This window comes from Taurulus bubalis (assembly GCF_910589615.1).
Source record: "Taurulus bubalis genome assembly, chromosome: 15".
In the NCBI taxonomy this organism is placed as follows: domain Eukaryota; kingdom Metazoa; phylum Chordata; class Actinopteri; order Perciformes; family Cottidae; genus Taurulus; species Taurulus bubalis.
Window position 1 is genome coordinate 16,676,860 of NC_136603.1, and position 14,856 is coordinate 16,691,715.

At 42.8% G+C, this 14,856-nt stretch overlaps 1 protein-coding gene across 1 annotated transcript in view; it reads left to right on the forward strand.

Annotated features, from left to right (window-relative positions):
- il1rapl1a (interleukin 1 receptor accessory protein-like 1a) overlaps nt 1-14,856 on the forward strand; it is a gene marked incomplete at both ends in the record, with an annotated part of 125,756 nt that overhangs the window by 37,892 nt on the left and 73,008 nt on the right. The window contains 3 exons of the mRNA XM_079230480.1: nt 3,429-3,714; nt 9,782-9,968; nt 11,297-11,450. Coding sequence (XP_079086606.1) covers nt 3,429-3,714; nt 9,782-9,968; nt 11,297-11,450 — 627 coding nt within the window. The remainder of the gene's footprint in view (nt 1-3,428; nt 3,715-9,781; nt 9,969-11,296; nt 11,451-14,856) is intronic.

Genomic DNA, 14,856 nt, shown 5'->3' on the forward strand with positions numbered 1-14,856 from the left:
ATACATCATGCGATGTAGCAGTGTTAGGGCAGCAGCCGGGAAAGGATCGCTGCAGCTTATCGTGCCGCAGTAAGATTCATCGGGCAGAGGCCAATTTCCCTCAGTCTGACAGGCAGCCGTGTGGGAATGTGTCCATATGGAAACATCCTTTACACTGCGGGCTTGTCCGAGAGTGGCTGTACAGAATCGCTACTAAAGGTGTGTTGTCCCAGAGGTGCGGGAAGAGCTCCTGTATTTGTGTGTGTAGATGTGTGTGTGTGCTGTCAGCAGAGGGAGAGTGAGGGGTGAGGACTGCAGTATTCCTCCAGCGGAAAGCATTGATTTTCCTGCCCAGCGTGCGGATGTGGAGAAATGTCAGCCTCTAATTGAGTTGATAAAACCGTTTTGAGTTTCAGACATAAATATGGTTTCCTCCCCACAAAAGGCCACAGCATTAAACAACTCCAATTTAGGGGTCTGTGAGGAATGAAAGGTCTCTCCTGGTGTGTGTGCGTGTGTGTTCACATGTGCATGCAGACTTCTCGGACAGCACGTGTCGGCAAATCTGCATGGTGAAAGAAACTGACAGGCGCGCCGCGGCTGAATAAAGTGCTCTTTCATTGTGAATCAGGATACAAGCTCGTTAGAATAAACAGTTTTTGTTGTGGCGGGGAGGACAGAAATGGAGAGTGTGAGAGAGAGAGACAGAGGTCATATCCATTAGAGGTGTAGAGGCTGAATAAAGAAAAGGCTGAATGAAGCCTCCGCTGTCCCTGCTGATTAGCAGATTGATATGCAGAGAGAGCCGAGGACTTACCTGCTGCCTTCAATGGAAACTCACTCACTAATCGGGGGAAGAGCAGTTGTTTCTGATGATTATCTCCTATTTAATGTGTTGGCATCTGGCAGGAGTGTGTTTGGTTATCGGCAAGTATGACAACTAAATTATTGACATGAATTAAATCGGATTATTAACGTTTTATTATTAATAACGGGGCACCACCCTGGGATGAGGGACCAATCAATAACTATATAAAAAGTCTAAAAATTGCTGTTCACTCGAAATGCCAATATTCAAATATTGAGTTAGAGCACAGGCCACGACATCCAGCAATGATCACAATACACATGCACAAAGTTACCACAGAAAGCTGCTCTTTAAAGTGTAAGAGTTTATTTACTTTTAACAATATTGATCAAGTCAATATTATTATAAAGCAACAACAAATGCTGTACAGTTAAACGTGTACTACCTGAGACCATCAAACAAGTGCGTGTCCGTGGGCGTAAGGGGGGGAGAAGCGAGAGAAAAAGAAAAACGGAGCAGTGAGGCACGCGATAGAGGCCACGCGAACATGAGCACAACAGCACAACGTATATATATATATATATATATATATATATATATATATATATATATATATATATGTGTGTGTGTATGAGTAGGTGTGCGTGTGTGTGGGTTAGCTTATCAATAAGGAGGAAGAAAAACACTCAAAACAAGGCAAATCCTCACCGCCGCAGTAAAATACAGCAACCGTTACTTTATCACACAGAAACCCGACTGGCAAACTCCAATTCGGCATTTAACTAATAAAGTAAAGTTTACCGACTTTACTCGCGGTGGCTGATCTAAACACAACACTATTATGGCCGCACGGAACATCCCGCTTACAACGGCATTGAAACAACACAATCACCGCAGCAGCAACACAACACTAATGTTTGCACAGCTCTAACAGAACGTGGTGGTTCGTAAAAAGTGTTCCCAACACACTATGACCTATTTTGACCTTTTGTAGGTTGCCCAGAAAACGCCTACTAACCTTACATGAGATTGCTTAATAGCTGATCGCACGTTTCTTCAAATCTATCTTCAATTCGGGACTCGGAGCCTCACTGGTTTGGTGAGCTGCGTGGCATTAAATATTTCATGAACGGTGAGATTTTGTGGGCTGGTGGGGGATGGCGTGGTTTAACCCAAATCAGGCTGTTGAAACGCCCCGTTCCTTTGTTTCAACCACATGGCAAAGTCCCAACAAATGCTGAAATAGTCAAAACAGATAGATGCCCAACATAAAAGTGTCTCGTGCAGGTTTTTTGATTTTCGTCCTTGTTTGTGTGTGATATTTGAATAATTTAGCCATGAAACTCAATTGCCAAAAACACGTATTACCCATTGCACCACTAAGGTGCTTCACAGTTGTGTAATCAAGTCTAAAGTTGTGTGGAGTACATGTGAAGACACATGAGAGTGCATGTGTGCCTGTTTGCCTCTATAGGGGCCCTGCTCTCATTATTAGGAATGATAATTAGACAGGGTTTGACACATTGTGTCCTGCACACAGACTCACACACACACACACACACATACACACACATGCATAAGCGCACACACATTTGCGGCTTAGCCTACTGGTAATTAACAGACATAATTAGGCAGACAACCGTTCATATAGGGAATGCACGCTCATGCATACACGCGCACACACACACACACAGACACACACACACACACACACACACACACACACACACACACACACAGAGACACACATTACTTCCCTGGTAATTAAGAGTATTAATTACAAGCATAGCTGTCCCTGTGAGGCTCTCTATCACTCACAGACTGGCACGCAGCATGGTTCTTATTACTTTATCTCACCACACCATCACCACTTCTCTCTCTGAGTCTCTCTGGTTACGCATGCACAGATATGTACCCGGTAATATACACCATCTGGATAAACAAATGGTAGCTAATTAGTCAGAGATTGATCGCTGGCTACAGGTTAACCTCTGGTCCTCTTGCCCCTTCTCCCCCCAAGTTATTGACACAAATCAAAGACACTGGCACAGCCCCTGACCAGGCACCCTGGTCTGTTCTAGTTCTAGCCAGCAGCTCAATTCCCAAGCTACCCTCTGGCCAGAAGTTGACCTATGGCCATAGGTTGACCGGCGATCAGTCTCTGAGTAAATAGCGACCATTTGTTTAACCAGAAGGTGTACATTACCATGTACATGAGGAGCGGTACTATTGCGCAGTACAATTGCAATCCTCCAAAAGCAAAAGATGTGGAATTCCATGCAATATACATCATGAAAAACTGCATACCATGCATAACACTGTTATAGAGCTTATGGTTTCATAACTAATAAAGCCATTAAAGTGAGTGCTTTTCTAATAAATAAAAAAGAGGATTATTGTGGGTGGTTTATAACCTGATAATCCTCCTCCCACTCATATGTTCTTGTAAAGTAACAGAAAGATGCATAATATCTGTATATTGTTTTCGCTGTCGATTTTATATTTCTATGTCCTGTAGTCACACTGCCACCAATTGTGCATGGGCTCATACATATTTTATTTTATTTCTTAATTGTTATTTAAATCACACCCTGGCAATGTGTTGATGTACGTCTCCCTCGCTCTTTCTGTTTCTGCGTAGTGGACGGCTGCACAGATTGGTCAGTGGACTACCTGAAGTACCGGGTGCTGCAGGGTGAGCCGGTGCGGCTGAAGTGCGCTCTGTTCTATGGTTACATCCGGGCCAACTACAGCCAGGCACAGAGTGTGGGCCTCAGCCTCATGTGGTACCGCAGCTCTGGCCTGGGCCACAGCGACTTCGAGGAGCCCATCTCTTTCGACGGCGTGCGTATGAGCAAGGAGGAGGATGCCATCTGGTTCAGACCTGCCGACCTCCAGGACGTGGGCCTCTACTCCTGCGTGTTACGGTAGGATGGAGAGAAAAGAGATAACACTGGGGATGATGCATTTAAATGTTTAGTTGGACAAGTTTAAGTAAAAGAAACCGTTCGGCATTTTGGAAAAAAATGCTTATTTGCTGTCATGCCGAGAGTTAGATGAGAAGAACTATACCCCTCACACATCTATGCATTAAGTGCTGGAAGCTGAAGGTGATTAGCATTGCTCAGCATACAAACTGGAAGCAGAGGGAATCAGCTACCAGAAAAACTAAGACCTACCAATTGGCTCTTTGTATCCGAACACAAACAGAAATGTACAAAAATACCCGTAAAGACAAGACACGTGGTCTTGGTGTCTATATTTAATTATCAGACAGAACGCAAAGAAGCATATTTCCCAAAGTGTGGAACTATTCCTTTTAATCAGGAAAAGAGAATTATATTTCTGTCAAAAAACCCGACCCGTTTAAGTGGCATCATCTCCATGATGATTGTAATTGAGTGATTCCACATATTTATATTAAAGTGAACTACAGCATAAGAGTGGTGGGGAGAGATATAAAGACAAAGAGATAAAAACACAAACACCCACACATACTCACTCTTTAGTGGGCCATTACAGAGAGACTCCTTCTAATACAAGATGCATAATTATGTGGCAGTAACTTATTAACCTTTACATTGGAGAACATCCCTCAATAAACGGCTCATTGCAGCTCCTCATTTCAGATAATTTTTAATAAACTCAGTGAAAGGCCTCTTAAGGACCCAGAAAGGCTTGCCGGATACATTGAGTATGACCTGGGGAGTGTGTTTGTGTGCAATGATACCCCAGTTTATACTGCAATTTATTACTGCACTCTGTAGAACTAATCTGGCACAAACAGTGATGTTTCACTGTAAATTAATATTGTATTGACAATTTATTCTAACAAGGCTTGGTTCCTGTTCAAATGTCGTTTTAAATTCAGAGCATACATTCCACTCTGTAGAGCACTACAGTTGTAAAAAGTGCCCGCAGCTCTTGTGTTTCTGTTGCTCGTGTTGAGCTGGGGGGCGGGTGGGGGGGGATTTAAAACTTCTTAGATACCCTAATCAGAACACTGCGAGAGATTTGCCTGGGAGCTGAAATCAATTTTTCTTTTTTGTTCGAGAGTAAGCTTTTGAGTCACACAATTTAGCATATATGACCTAAACACTCTAGCCGGAAACTCCCTTCAGGCAAAGAGAGGAAAAATAGGCCTTTGTCTTTTCTTCGGAGTTCATACAGTATGCAGTAGACCTTGATATGACACCTAACATTATAACAAGCCTCATTGACATCAGGGATGGACAAATATTACATAACCATATGACAATGTGAATCAATGCCTCTCTGACATATCATACATAATTGTAAATGTACGGTACGCTTTGTAAACTTAGGCTGTATTCATCCTGATTTATTGCAGGACTGATTGATTTGGTATTTGATTTACCTAAAATGCGTTATGCACCCAATAAACAGGCAGCTCTGATTATATTTCAAAACGTTTGAGTGAGTTTCTCGGTTTATAAAATGTCATTATCAATACATGCAATTAAAAGCACATTACATTCTACTGGAACTGTATAGAATGTCAGAATGAATATGCAGAGTATTTGTCATATTAGTATGCTCATGTTATTTCTATGTAAATTAGTCGCGAGACCTAATTCAGTGGCGTCAATGACCTCCGCTTCTAAGTGTTGCATTTTTTCATGGATGGTTGAATAATAGTAAAACAGCCTCTGTGGTAAATATAAGTTTATGCACTTACATGTTTTGTTCTTCAAGATAATCTTCACAAATTAATAACCCGTCTATGATTTTGAAAGCGTGAATGCAGTCGCCAGAAGTAAAAAGCTACTGTTATGCTTTAAATGAACTCCACCTCGGTGGCGTGAGCATGAGCACACACACACACACAACGCTGTGAAGGCAGGCTAGTCGGCATGACAACGGTTTGTGGTCTCATTAAGCCACTTGTTAGCAAACTCCTTTTTTAAGACATGTAACTGCTTCAAAGTCTACCAGAGGGGCTCGTACTGACATATTTTATATTGTAGCTTAAAACATTAGAATCAACCACAGACCATTTCAGACAATGAAACACATATTCATAAAACAATGGAACTAGAGGCGAGGGATCCGGAGGTGCAAAAGGCTGACTCACTTCGGGGTTTTAGGATTGATTCCTGCACCACTTAGAGCACAAAAATTAAAACAAAAAGCACTTAACCTTTACATTTTCCAGCCGGCCACCTTCGGTTCTTTTGAGTGGGGCCAATGGGGACGTGTCCTTAAACTTGCATTCTCTCTCCTGACAAGCAGGGGGCGACTCCTCCGGTTGCAAAAACAAGTCCAAATGTATGGAAGTCTGTGAGAAATTGACCTTATTCCTCACTTGATTTATTACCTCAGTAAAAATTGTAAACATGAGTTTATAATCTCAATCTCTAGTTTCAAGTATTCTTCAATAAAGTATGGTGTTGATTTACTAAATTATGGCCCCATTTAGAATAAAATAGACAATACATGTATGTTTTAGGGCGGACTTACTATCATTGACAGGTCGCTGCCACTACCAGAGCTGTATACGACGTCTCTACGTCACTCCTTTATTGTTTCACAATTTAATTTGATCTTGATATAAACCCCCTCAAATTGTTAGCATTTAGAGCCATAGTCATGTTTTATTTCTAATCTAGTGCGCTGAGGACAAAAGCAAACACAACAACAGATATGTCACTGCCCCCATACCAACTGACTGCACCGTATATATGCCAGGATAGTCTCCAGTAGCTCTAGGCGTGTTGTGTAATGTCTATAAATGTACGTAAATGCCCCTATGGTAAGTTCAACTTTTTACCGAGGCCCTCCAGATGTTTTACTCAGACATAGATACTGGGTGATGCATGAGTGTGTGCATGTATGTGAGTAGTTATCTTTGTCCTTCTCTGTCTGGAAATGTATGTCTAATCGCCGGATTTCATGTGAAGGTGACTTCATTTACATATAGCAATCTCGATGTGCTTTCTACTGCTCTCCCTCTCTTTCACCCCTTTGCTCTTTCTCTCTTTCCTCTGCATGTCATCTCACTTAAGGCCTGTAACATCGATTCATATCATCAATATGTCTTCCTCTCTCTCCGCCTCTCACGCTGCCACAGTCCCACTACATTTCACCTGATAAATTATTTTATAATGGTTCTAGTAACAAGTCTGTGTTCTGGAGAAGGTGAAACCATGTGTATTTCCTTCCCATGATTGCATTATCCAACATGGGGCATAATAATGTGCGGAGAATTACAGCTAACGTGAGCCGCAGACTAATATTCAAAGCAGCTACACTCAAATAGAATGTGACAGACGTGAAAGACACCAGAGGACTGTGCATCGACCCCCGGCTGTCCATCAATCAGGCGCCAACCCCTGACACCTACCCACAATGCCACAGGGTGCCTGTTGTGAATATTTAACATGTAAAGATGTCTCCTTTTGGCTCCCCGGGGAGTTTAATGGCTCAGGTGGACGACTGTGAGAGGTCATCTCTGATCGTCCTACTGTTATATCAACAAGCGCCGGGGGTTGACTTTGTAGGTGTGTTAATTTGCCCACCCGTGTGTTTGCATGGTCGAATTTGTTCTGTGGACAAATATACTATCCAAGTGTACACTGTTAGCCTACTGCACCGCGTCTTCCCACTCTATTCCCTCCAGTAGGGAGGCATTGAGTCGATAATGTTAGATATCAGCACCAAGAGGGCAGTGCTCTGTTGCAATATCTTGCATCTTACTTTTGCCTCCTACAGCATTTTCTAGATGCCCTTTTAGTCATCTTCTATGTTGTAGAAGTATACAGTATCTTGTTTTTTTCTCATTCCAAGTAGCTATTCTCCTTCTGCTCCTCTCGTCGCTATCTTTACCCAGTCATCCAGGACTGCACATAGCCACATTTGTCTTTAAAGTGTGTGTGCGTGCGTGTGTGTGTGTGTGTGTGTGTGTGTGTGTGTGTGTGTGTGTGTGTGTGTGTGTGTGTGTGTGTACATCTGTGTTTTATGGTCCCAGGGGGTCAGAGGTGTTTATACGAGAGAGGTGACTCCCTTATTGCTTCCATAACCTGAGTAGATCATATGAAACCTTGTCATTTACAGTGAATGGGAGCATCTGGCGAGCCGTAAATGTAATGTAATGAAATGAAATGAAAGCTCATATGGCTAGTGTGCGCGCAGATTCACATTCGACCGACCAAGTGAGGGACCGTTTCAGATCACAGCCAGGCTGGAGGATACAAACACAGACAGAGATGCCTCATTAAAGCGTGCAGACTTTTGGTCTGGGGCTGTTTTTTATGGTGTGGACCATTCAGCTATTTCAAATTACAGTGTGCCTCCAATTTTGTGGCAGCAGTTTGGAGACGACCCTTTCTTGTTTCAACGTGACAATGCCCCCTTCCACAGAGCCAAGGGAATGCTTTCGCTCTTCCTCCCCCTCATCCGTTTCTAAAAACTCTGATAATTGCCTCCATTACCTTCAGACTTGACTACTGCAACAGCATTCTTCATTTCTTCATAGCATGTTGTCCAGAGTCCCAAATAGACTCCAGTACAATCCAGAACTCTGCTGCTCGCCTGCTCACTCACTCCCACTCCGTGACCACATTCATTCAGCCTTGTATCACGCTTACAGAAAGGCACAATGCCACGTGGTTATCATTGTGAAACAGAAAATAGATCATGGTAACAACGTAAGGCACAGAACAACTAACCTGTGCAGGAGGTCTTATTTAGCGTTAAATAACACGCATATCAACAAGCACACGTTGTGTAACAAGCGTAATCCAAAGCATATGATTTTTGGTTTTACACAGCACACTGTCATCTGTCTCCTGGGTGAAAGTCCTGTGTTTGTTTGAACTGTCCACCACCCGTCCCGCCTGCTCTCAGTGGACAACGCATTATTATACAATCATACCACGTAACTTTCAACCACGGTTGCTCTATTTCAGTGGTTCTTAACCTGGGTTCGATCGAGGTTGTTGATTTTGTTCTTTGAACACAGTGATTTTGTGTGCTACTGATGCATGGTTCATTTTGTGCACTAACAAAATATATACCTATGTTTTGAAGAAATCATATTTTATTTTTCCAATTACGAAGGGTTCGGTGAATGCACTGATGAAGCTTGCAGGGTTCAGTACCTCCAACAAGGTTAAGAACCACTGCTCTATTTACTACTTTGCTTGCTCTGACTGAATACAAAAACGTTGCCATTAATCATATCCATCGTTTGCAGAAACGTACAATGCCAAAAAAAAAGAAAAGTCGACCGTAATCTTCCAAAACGAGTGTAGGCTGTAAGTTGTAGTTAGTTTGGTGGGAACCTTTCGTCACGGTCACCTCTTGGGAGGGTGTCCGTGGGGATGGAATTAAAATGATACGGCCATGATGATGATTATGACAATGATGATGATAACGACATGGTGAGAGAGAAAGAGAGAGAGAGCGAGAGAGAGAGAGAGAGAGAGAGAGAGAGAGAGACATCCTTCACCTCTGCCAGCTTGTGTGCATCAGAGGTAAAGTGTGTTGACGGTTGCTCGGAGACGAAGCGGGGACGTGCAGCGGGGACTAACTCCTTGTGATGACCGAGCAGCTTTCTCCCCCTTCATGTCACGAGGCCCTTTCAGTGTTTGCCTCCTCTTTGATTAGCATGCACACGTCCCGGCTGACTCCCCCCATAAATCCAATAGTGGTCGTGAGTGTGAGTCATTGACTCGGTAAAGCTGCTGAACACGTTGTTATTGCTAACCCCACACACACAGGGGAGGAGGAGGATGAGGAGGAGGAGGAGGAGGAGGAGGAGGAGGAGGAGGAGGAGGAAGAGGAGGGATGGAGAGGGATCAAAATAACTTGAGGGACATCCAAGGGAGTAAACATAAAATTCAACTTGTTTGAGTGTGTGTAGTAGTGTCAATGCTCCTCGTATTGTACATCGTTAATGTAACAATATGACATATGTATCAAACAAGTAAATGTGAATCTTAACCTCCTTGTATTGTCTTTCTCCGCCCACAGGAACTCCACGTACTGCATGAAGGTGTCCATGTCTCTGACTGTGGCGGAGAACGACACAAACCTGTGCTACAACTCCAACATGAGACGAACTGAGAAGGCTGAGCTCAGCAAGAGCAAAGACATCCTCTGTCCCGACATCGATGACTATGTAGAACCTGGCAAAGAGCCGGACATCACCTGGTTCAAGGTGGGCTCAGCACTCTGACGAGTCTGTGGTTATACTGATCTCAACTGCCGCGTGATATGCATATCGTTAGAATACTTGCCTCAAGGTTCATTAGTTTGTGTGTGCATGTCTTGAATACTGTTATTTGTTGTGTGCTCGGGAAAAGTAATACGGCAATCATCTGTTTTAGTGATCATACAACCGAGAAATATTCTTGAACGGTTCATTGGTTTGTTTTCATCTAATTTCTTGGCTGTTTATGTTGAAAAGCCTTGTTGGAAACGTGATTCAGGATCACTTAGGTAGATTACGTATGGATGCAAATGATCACACAAGAGCGCCGTCGAAGGAGAACGATGCCTGAGCAGAGGGCATCCACAGAGACGGCTGTCTTGATGAACACGGAGCTCGTATGAGGAGAACATTGTGCGACGTCACTCTATGCCCTGCGGAATGAGCGCCAAATGTCCTCCAAATACTCCTCGTCCGTGATCTTTTTTCAGCACGCGCCTTCCTGCCTCTCACCTGGGTCCTTGCTTTTCCCAGGTCAGGCTAGGCCTGCGGTCAACAAAGTGCATCCCGGTGAAGGGCTTCAAGCCAGACTAATCACAGGCAGATCCGCAGTAGATTAGCAGGCCGGGCTCGACCTCTAGGTTTTCCCAGAATTCAATTACGGTCTGGGTAATGACTGGGAGTGCTGGAACCCAGAGTTATTTGGACCACTGCAGAGCCACAGTGATTGAATTCGAAGGTTGCCGGGAGCAATGGTGGAATAGAATCCGCCGAGCCATCGATGTCCCTGCCAGAGCACCGAGGGGGCTGCAGAGAGGGCCGTGTCACGGAGACACTCGTGGTGCCTGCACACACATATAATCACACACGCTCACAGACGCAGCACAAACACACTTATTTTGCCAGCAGAGACCCGTGTAAATAACATTCTCTGTCCTCTGTGGCTCGACAACAGTATTGAATGGAGAATATTTAGTTCAGTGCAATAAATCTTGATCAGATAAAGAGGATAATGGCTAAGCTTTGTTGTTTCACTGTACAGAGTATTTATGCAGCCCCACCACTTCATCCACCTAACGCTCAGTGACGTTCAAAAGCTTTTGTGTCCAGCTCAGACCACTTGAAATGGATTTAATTCATTATGAAGCAGAGGGAAGGTCTTGAATTTTATAATGTCAGGCTTGGCCAGAATATTTAATTCCCGATCATGTGCAGCACACTCCCTTCCCATCTGCCTCCAGCCAGTCATTTTGTATTCCACTTCTCCAGTGATTTATCAAAAGTCGGCTTTATGTAGAAGACACAATTTAACCTGTCTGTCCTTTTGTAATGTACAGGAGTGCCGTCCAAAGCAGTGGCGTGCCAGTATCATCCAGAAGAGAGACACACTGTCGATCCAGGAGGTGAAGGAAGATGACATTGGGAATTACACCTGTGAAGTCCAGTTTGGTGGCTTTGTGGTGAGGAGGACGACTGAACTCACAGTCACTGGTAAGTCCTCAAGAAAAACACGAGACGTAACGATGACGGCGTGTTTTTGTGTGTGTGGAGGGGCTAGTTTACAAAATCTACTGTTAACGTTGGAACAATCAATAGAGGAGCAGTCACAGGTGCTAGATGAAAAGGAATGAATGGTAACAAAAACACACACACACACACACACACACACACACCACTGAGAACTGCAGTGATGTCCTGCTGCTGTGTTAATTGCTGGGGGAGGTTGAAAGCTACGGCCTGGCCTCTATCCCTTCTTCTAACTCAGCACTTCCCAGCCGAGCAAGCGGTGTTGAAATATTTAAGGCTATAGGCTAAACCCCTTCACACAGAGCGCTAAAGAGCCAGGACCAAGGTCAGTGGATTTACTGCTCTCTCTCTCTCTCTCTCTCTCTCTCTCTCTCTCTGTCTCTTTCTCTGCCTTGCACAGCTGCGAGGTGAGCGCATGACAAATAAAAGCATTCATTCCATTCCTTCTCTCTCAGTGGAGTGTGCTCCAGGGTGAGACGTGGGGATCGGGTGCTCTGAGCACTGCCAGGTCAACCGCTCTGATTTGGGTTGATGAAAAGGTCAAATCTGGTTTGTTAAGTTTTTCCCTTTTCCTTTGTCTCAAACCAGCCGAGCTAGTCCCGCCCATTGTATATCAGTGCGTACCTATTATTCTGTGCCCAGTAGCATCACAGCATCCAAATTAAAGCCTAAAATTGCTGCTGTGCTTACTGATGTGCAGCAAATCAAATGAGCTTTGCTTGACCTCCAATTTGACATAATTACATGGAAATCAACAATATGAGAAATAGTCTACATTTACATAAGAACTCATACGTTCCTCAATCGCATCAGTTTGTTACTGCTTAGAATGGTGTGTGTTGTGATGTATATAGTTAAAATTAATGGATTAATGGTGGAAACCTTCACAATCTTTGGTTAATTAGTCATTGTGTCTTGTTGGGTGTACGGTTATGTGTCTTTTTTATAACTGTGTGTGTGTGTGTGTGTGTGTGTGTGTGTGTGTGTGTGTGTGTGTGTGTGTGTGTGTGTGTGTGTGTGTGTGTGTGTATGATGTTAGTCCACAGCAGTGGTGTTAGCATTTGATGAGTATCTTGTGTGGTGTTTATTTGTGTGGCTGGTCATTGCTCTTGTTTGATTTGAGGGTGATAGCAGTTCTAGATACACATGTGATTTGATATCTAGCAAACAGGAAGATACACCACCGCGACGTCAGCAAGGTGTTCACTATTGGGTGAGACTAAAGTGTGATCCCGGAGGTGCGGACTCCTCATTGGCTACTCTCGTGATTGATGGGCCAGTATTTTTACCCCCTGTGGGTAAAATGCTGGCCCATCAATAAAAATGAGGCAGATACAAGGAGGAAGATGCACTAGATTGTATTTTATCACCATTACCATCACAGTGGAGTACTTCAAACTATCAGTGTGCCCACCATTCCCTGCAAAGTACTTAAAATAGAAATGCCTCAGGACATGCATGCATGGGCAAAATAAGGTGAGGCAAGGCAAGTTTATTAACATAGTTCATTTCATACACAGAGGCAGCTCAAGGTGCTTTACATAAAGAAGTGTTAAAGAAAGACAGGTGAGAGAGATAGCAGTGCATAACACTTATTTTTACATAACCATTTATTTAAAGACACCGATAGTAAAAATAGAGAGGAGTGTAAAATATAAAAATACAAAAATGAAAATAAAATAATGTATTTTATTTTATTTGGATAGCCAAATAATAGATAGCCTCAGAGGGCTTTCCAATCTGTAAAGCGTACGACATCCTCTGTCCAACCCTCACATCGGAAAAGGAAAAACTCTGGTGCAAGTTCTTCAGGCAGTTTGTTCCAATGGAGGACAGCATAATAACTAAAAGCAGCTTCATCATGTTTTTGTTTTTACTTTGGGAAATGTTCCCAATTCCAGAACAGAACTGACCTGTTTCAGTTGGTTGGGAGGGGTCCTTTAAAAATGTGTTCCTAGACCATGACTAATTATCTGTTAAAAAATGTAATCAGGAACCCTAATCCAAGTATTACAATAGAAGGAGCAAATTGTCAATAAAAACAGGAGAAAAGAAAAATGCTGAAATTTGGAAATGATTTGGTTTGTAAAGCAGGAAAGGGGAAGGCAATCACAGAACATTGCAAGTTGTGCCTCTGCGGATGTAGAAATGTGCTCATCATCGAAAGCCCTTTAATCATTTGGCACAAACATTTCTAAAATTGTAATCCCTTTTTTAGAAAATGTATTAGTAATCCGATTACGTCTTTTTTTTTCTTCTTGTAACTGTAACAGTACAGCTTTGAATTTGTATCCTAATTAAATGAAATGATTCATCCACAGTAACTTAAAGTGTATTATATACCTGACTGGTAGCCAGTGCAGAGCACTGAGATTGGCTGTAATGTGTTTTCTTATTCTTTGCGAGAACAAGAGCAGCGGCACCTTGAATGAGCGGCACCTTAAATGAGCTGAGGCGGCCTCAGTTCTTTCTTGCAGAGACCTGAGAAAAGACCATTAAACAGTCTAACCTACTTGAGATGGAGTGATTTAGTTTTTCTAGATCCTGTTTAGACGCGTAACCTCTAAGTCTTCTCGTCATAATAGGCTGTCTTTGTTATTGACATAGATATGTATACATATACAGAGCTGTTAAAATTGAGATCCGGATCAATAATAATGTCAAATTGCCCAACTTACTTTAAAAGAAAAACTATAAGTGTGAGAAGCCACCAGCAGTAAGTCCATTCTGTTCTTAGTCAGTTTTGGGTGCGGTACCACAGTTTAAAGAGTTAATTTGCCCAATTCACATGAGAGAAAAAAAAAACATTTCCCTCCCTATGTTTTGAGATGTACAGTATATGCAAATGTGTACGTCTGTCATATTAACTTTGTTATTGTGAAATTGATATACAGTATTTAATGTGGGTGATTATGTGCTATACAGTTTGTATGTCCTATGATTCCAATGGTTGCTATTTGCTCTATGTGTGGTCAGCATGACCTCAATGTTCTATAATGACGGTGGTCATGAAAATGTTATTGGGTTATAAATATACACAGTTCACATTAATGATAGAGAGAGGGAGAAGGAGAGAGCGGAAAGATGGAGAGAAAGAGACATAGAGAGGCAAAAAGAATGAAAGAACTACCGGTAAAGTGAAAGACATTTTACTTCCATATATGAGCTCTGCATGTTGCCTGAAGGCAGTGGGAGGTGAATATCCAATAAACCTGGCTGAACAATGGAAGCCAGAACAATAGACAATATGTAGCTGGTAACAACAAGCGTGTGGGGTTAAATCAGCCCTGTGAACAAGAGTGAGTCAGAGATAGAGAGAGGAAAAAATAAATAAGTAATTTTACTCTTGATTTATTTTTTTCCTAGTGAA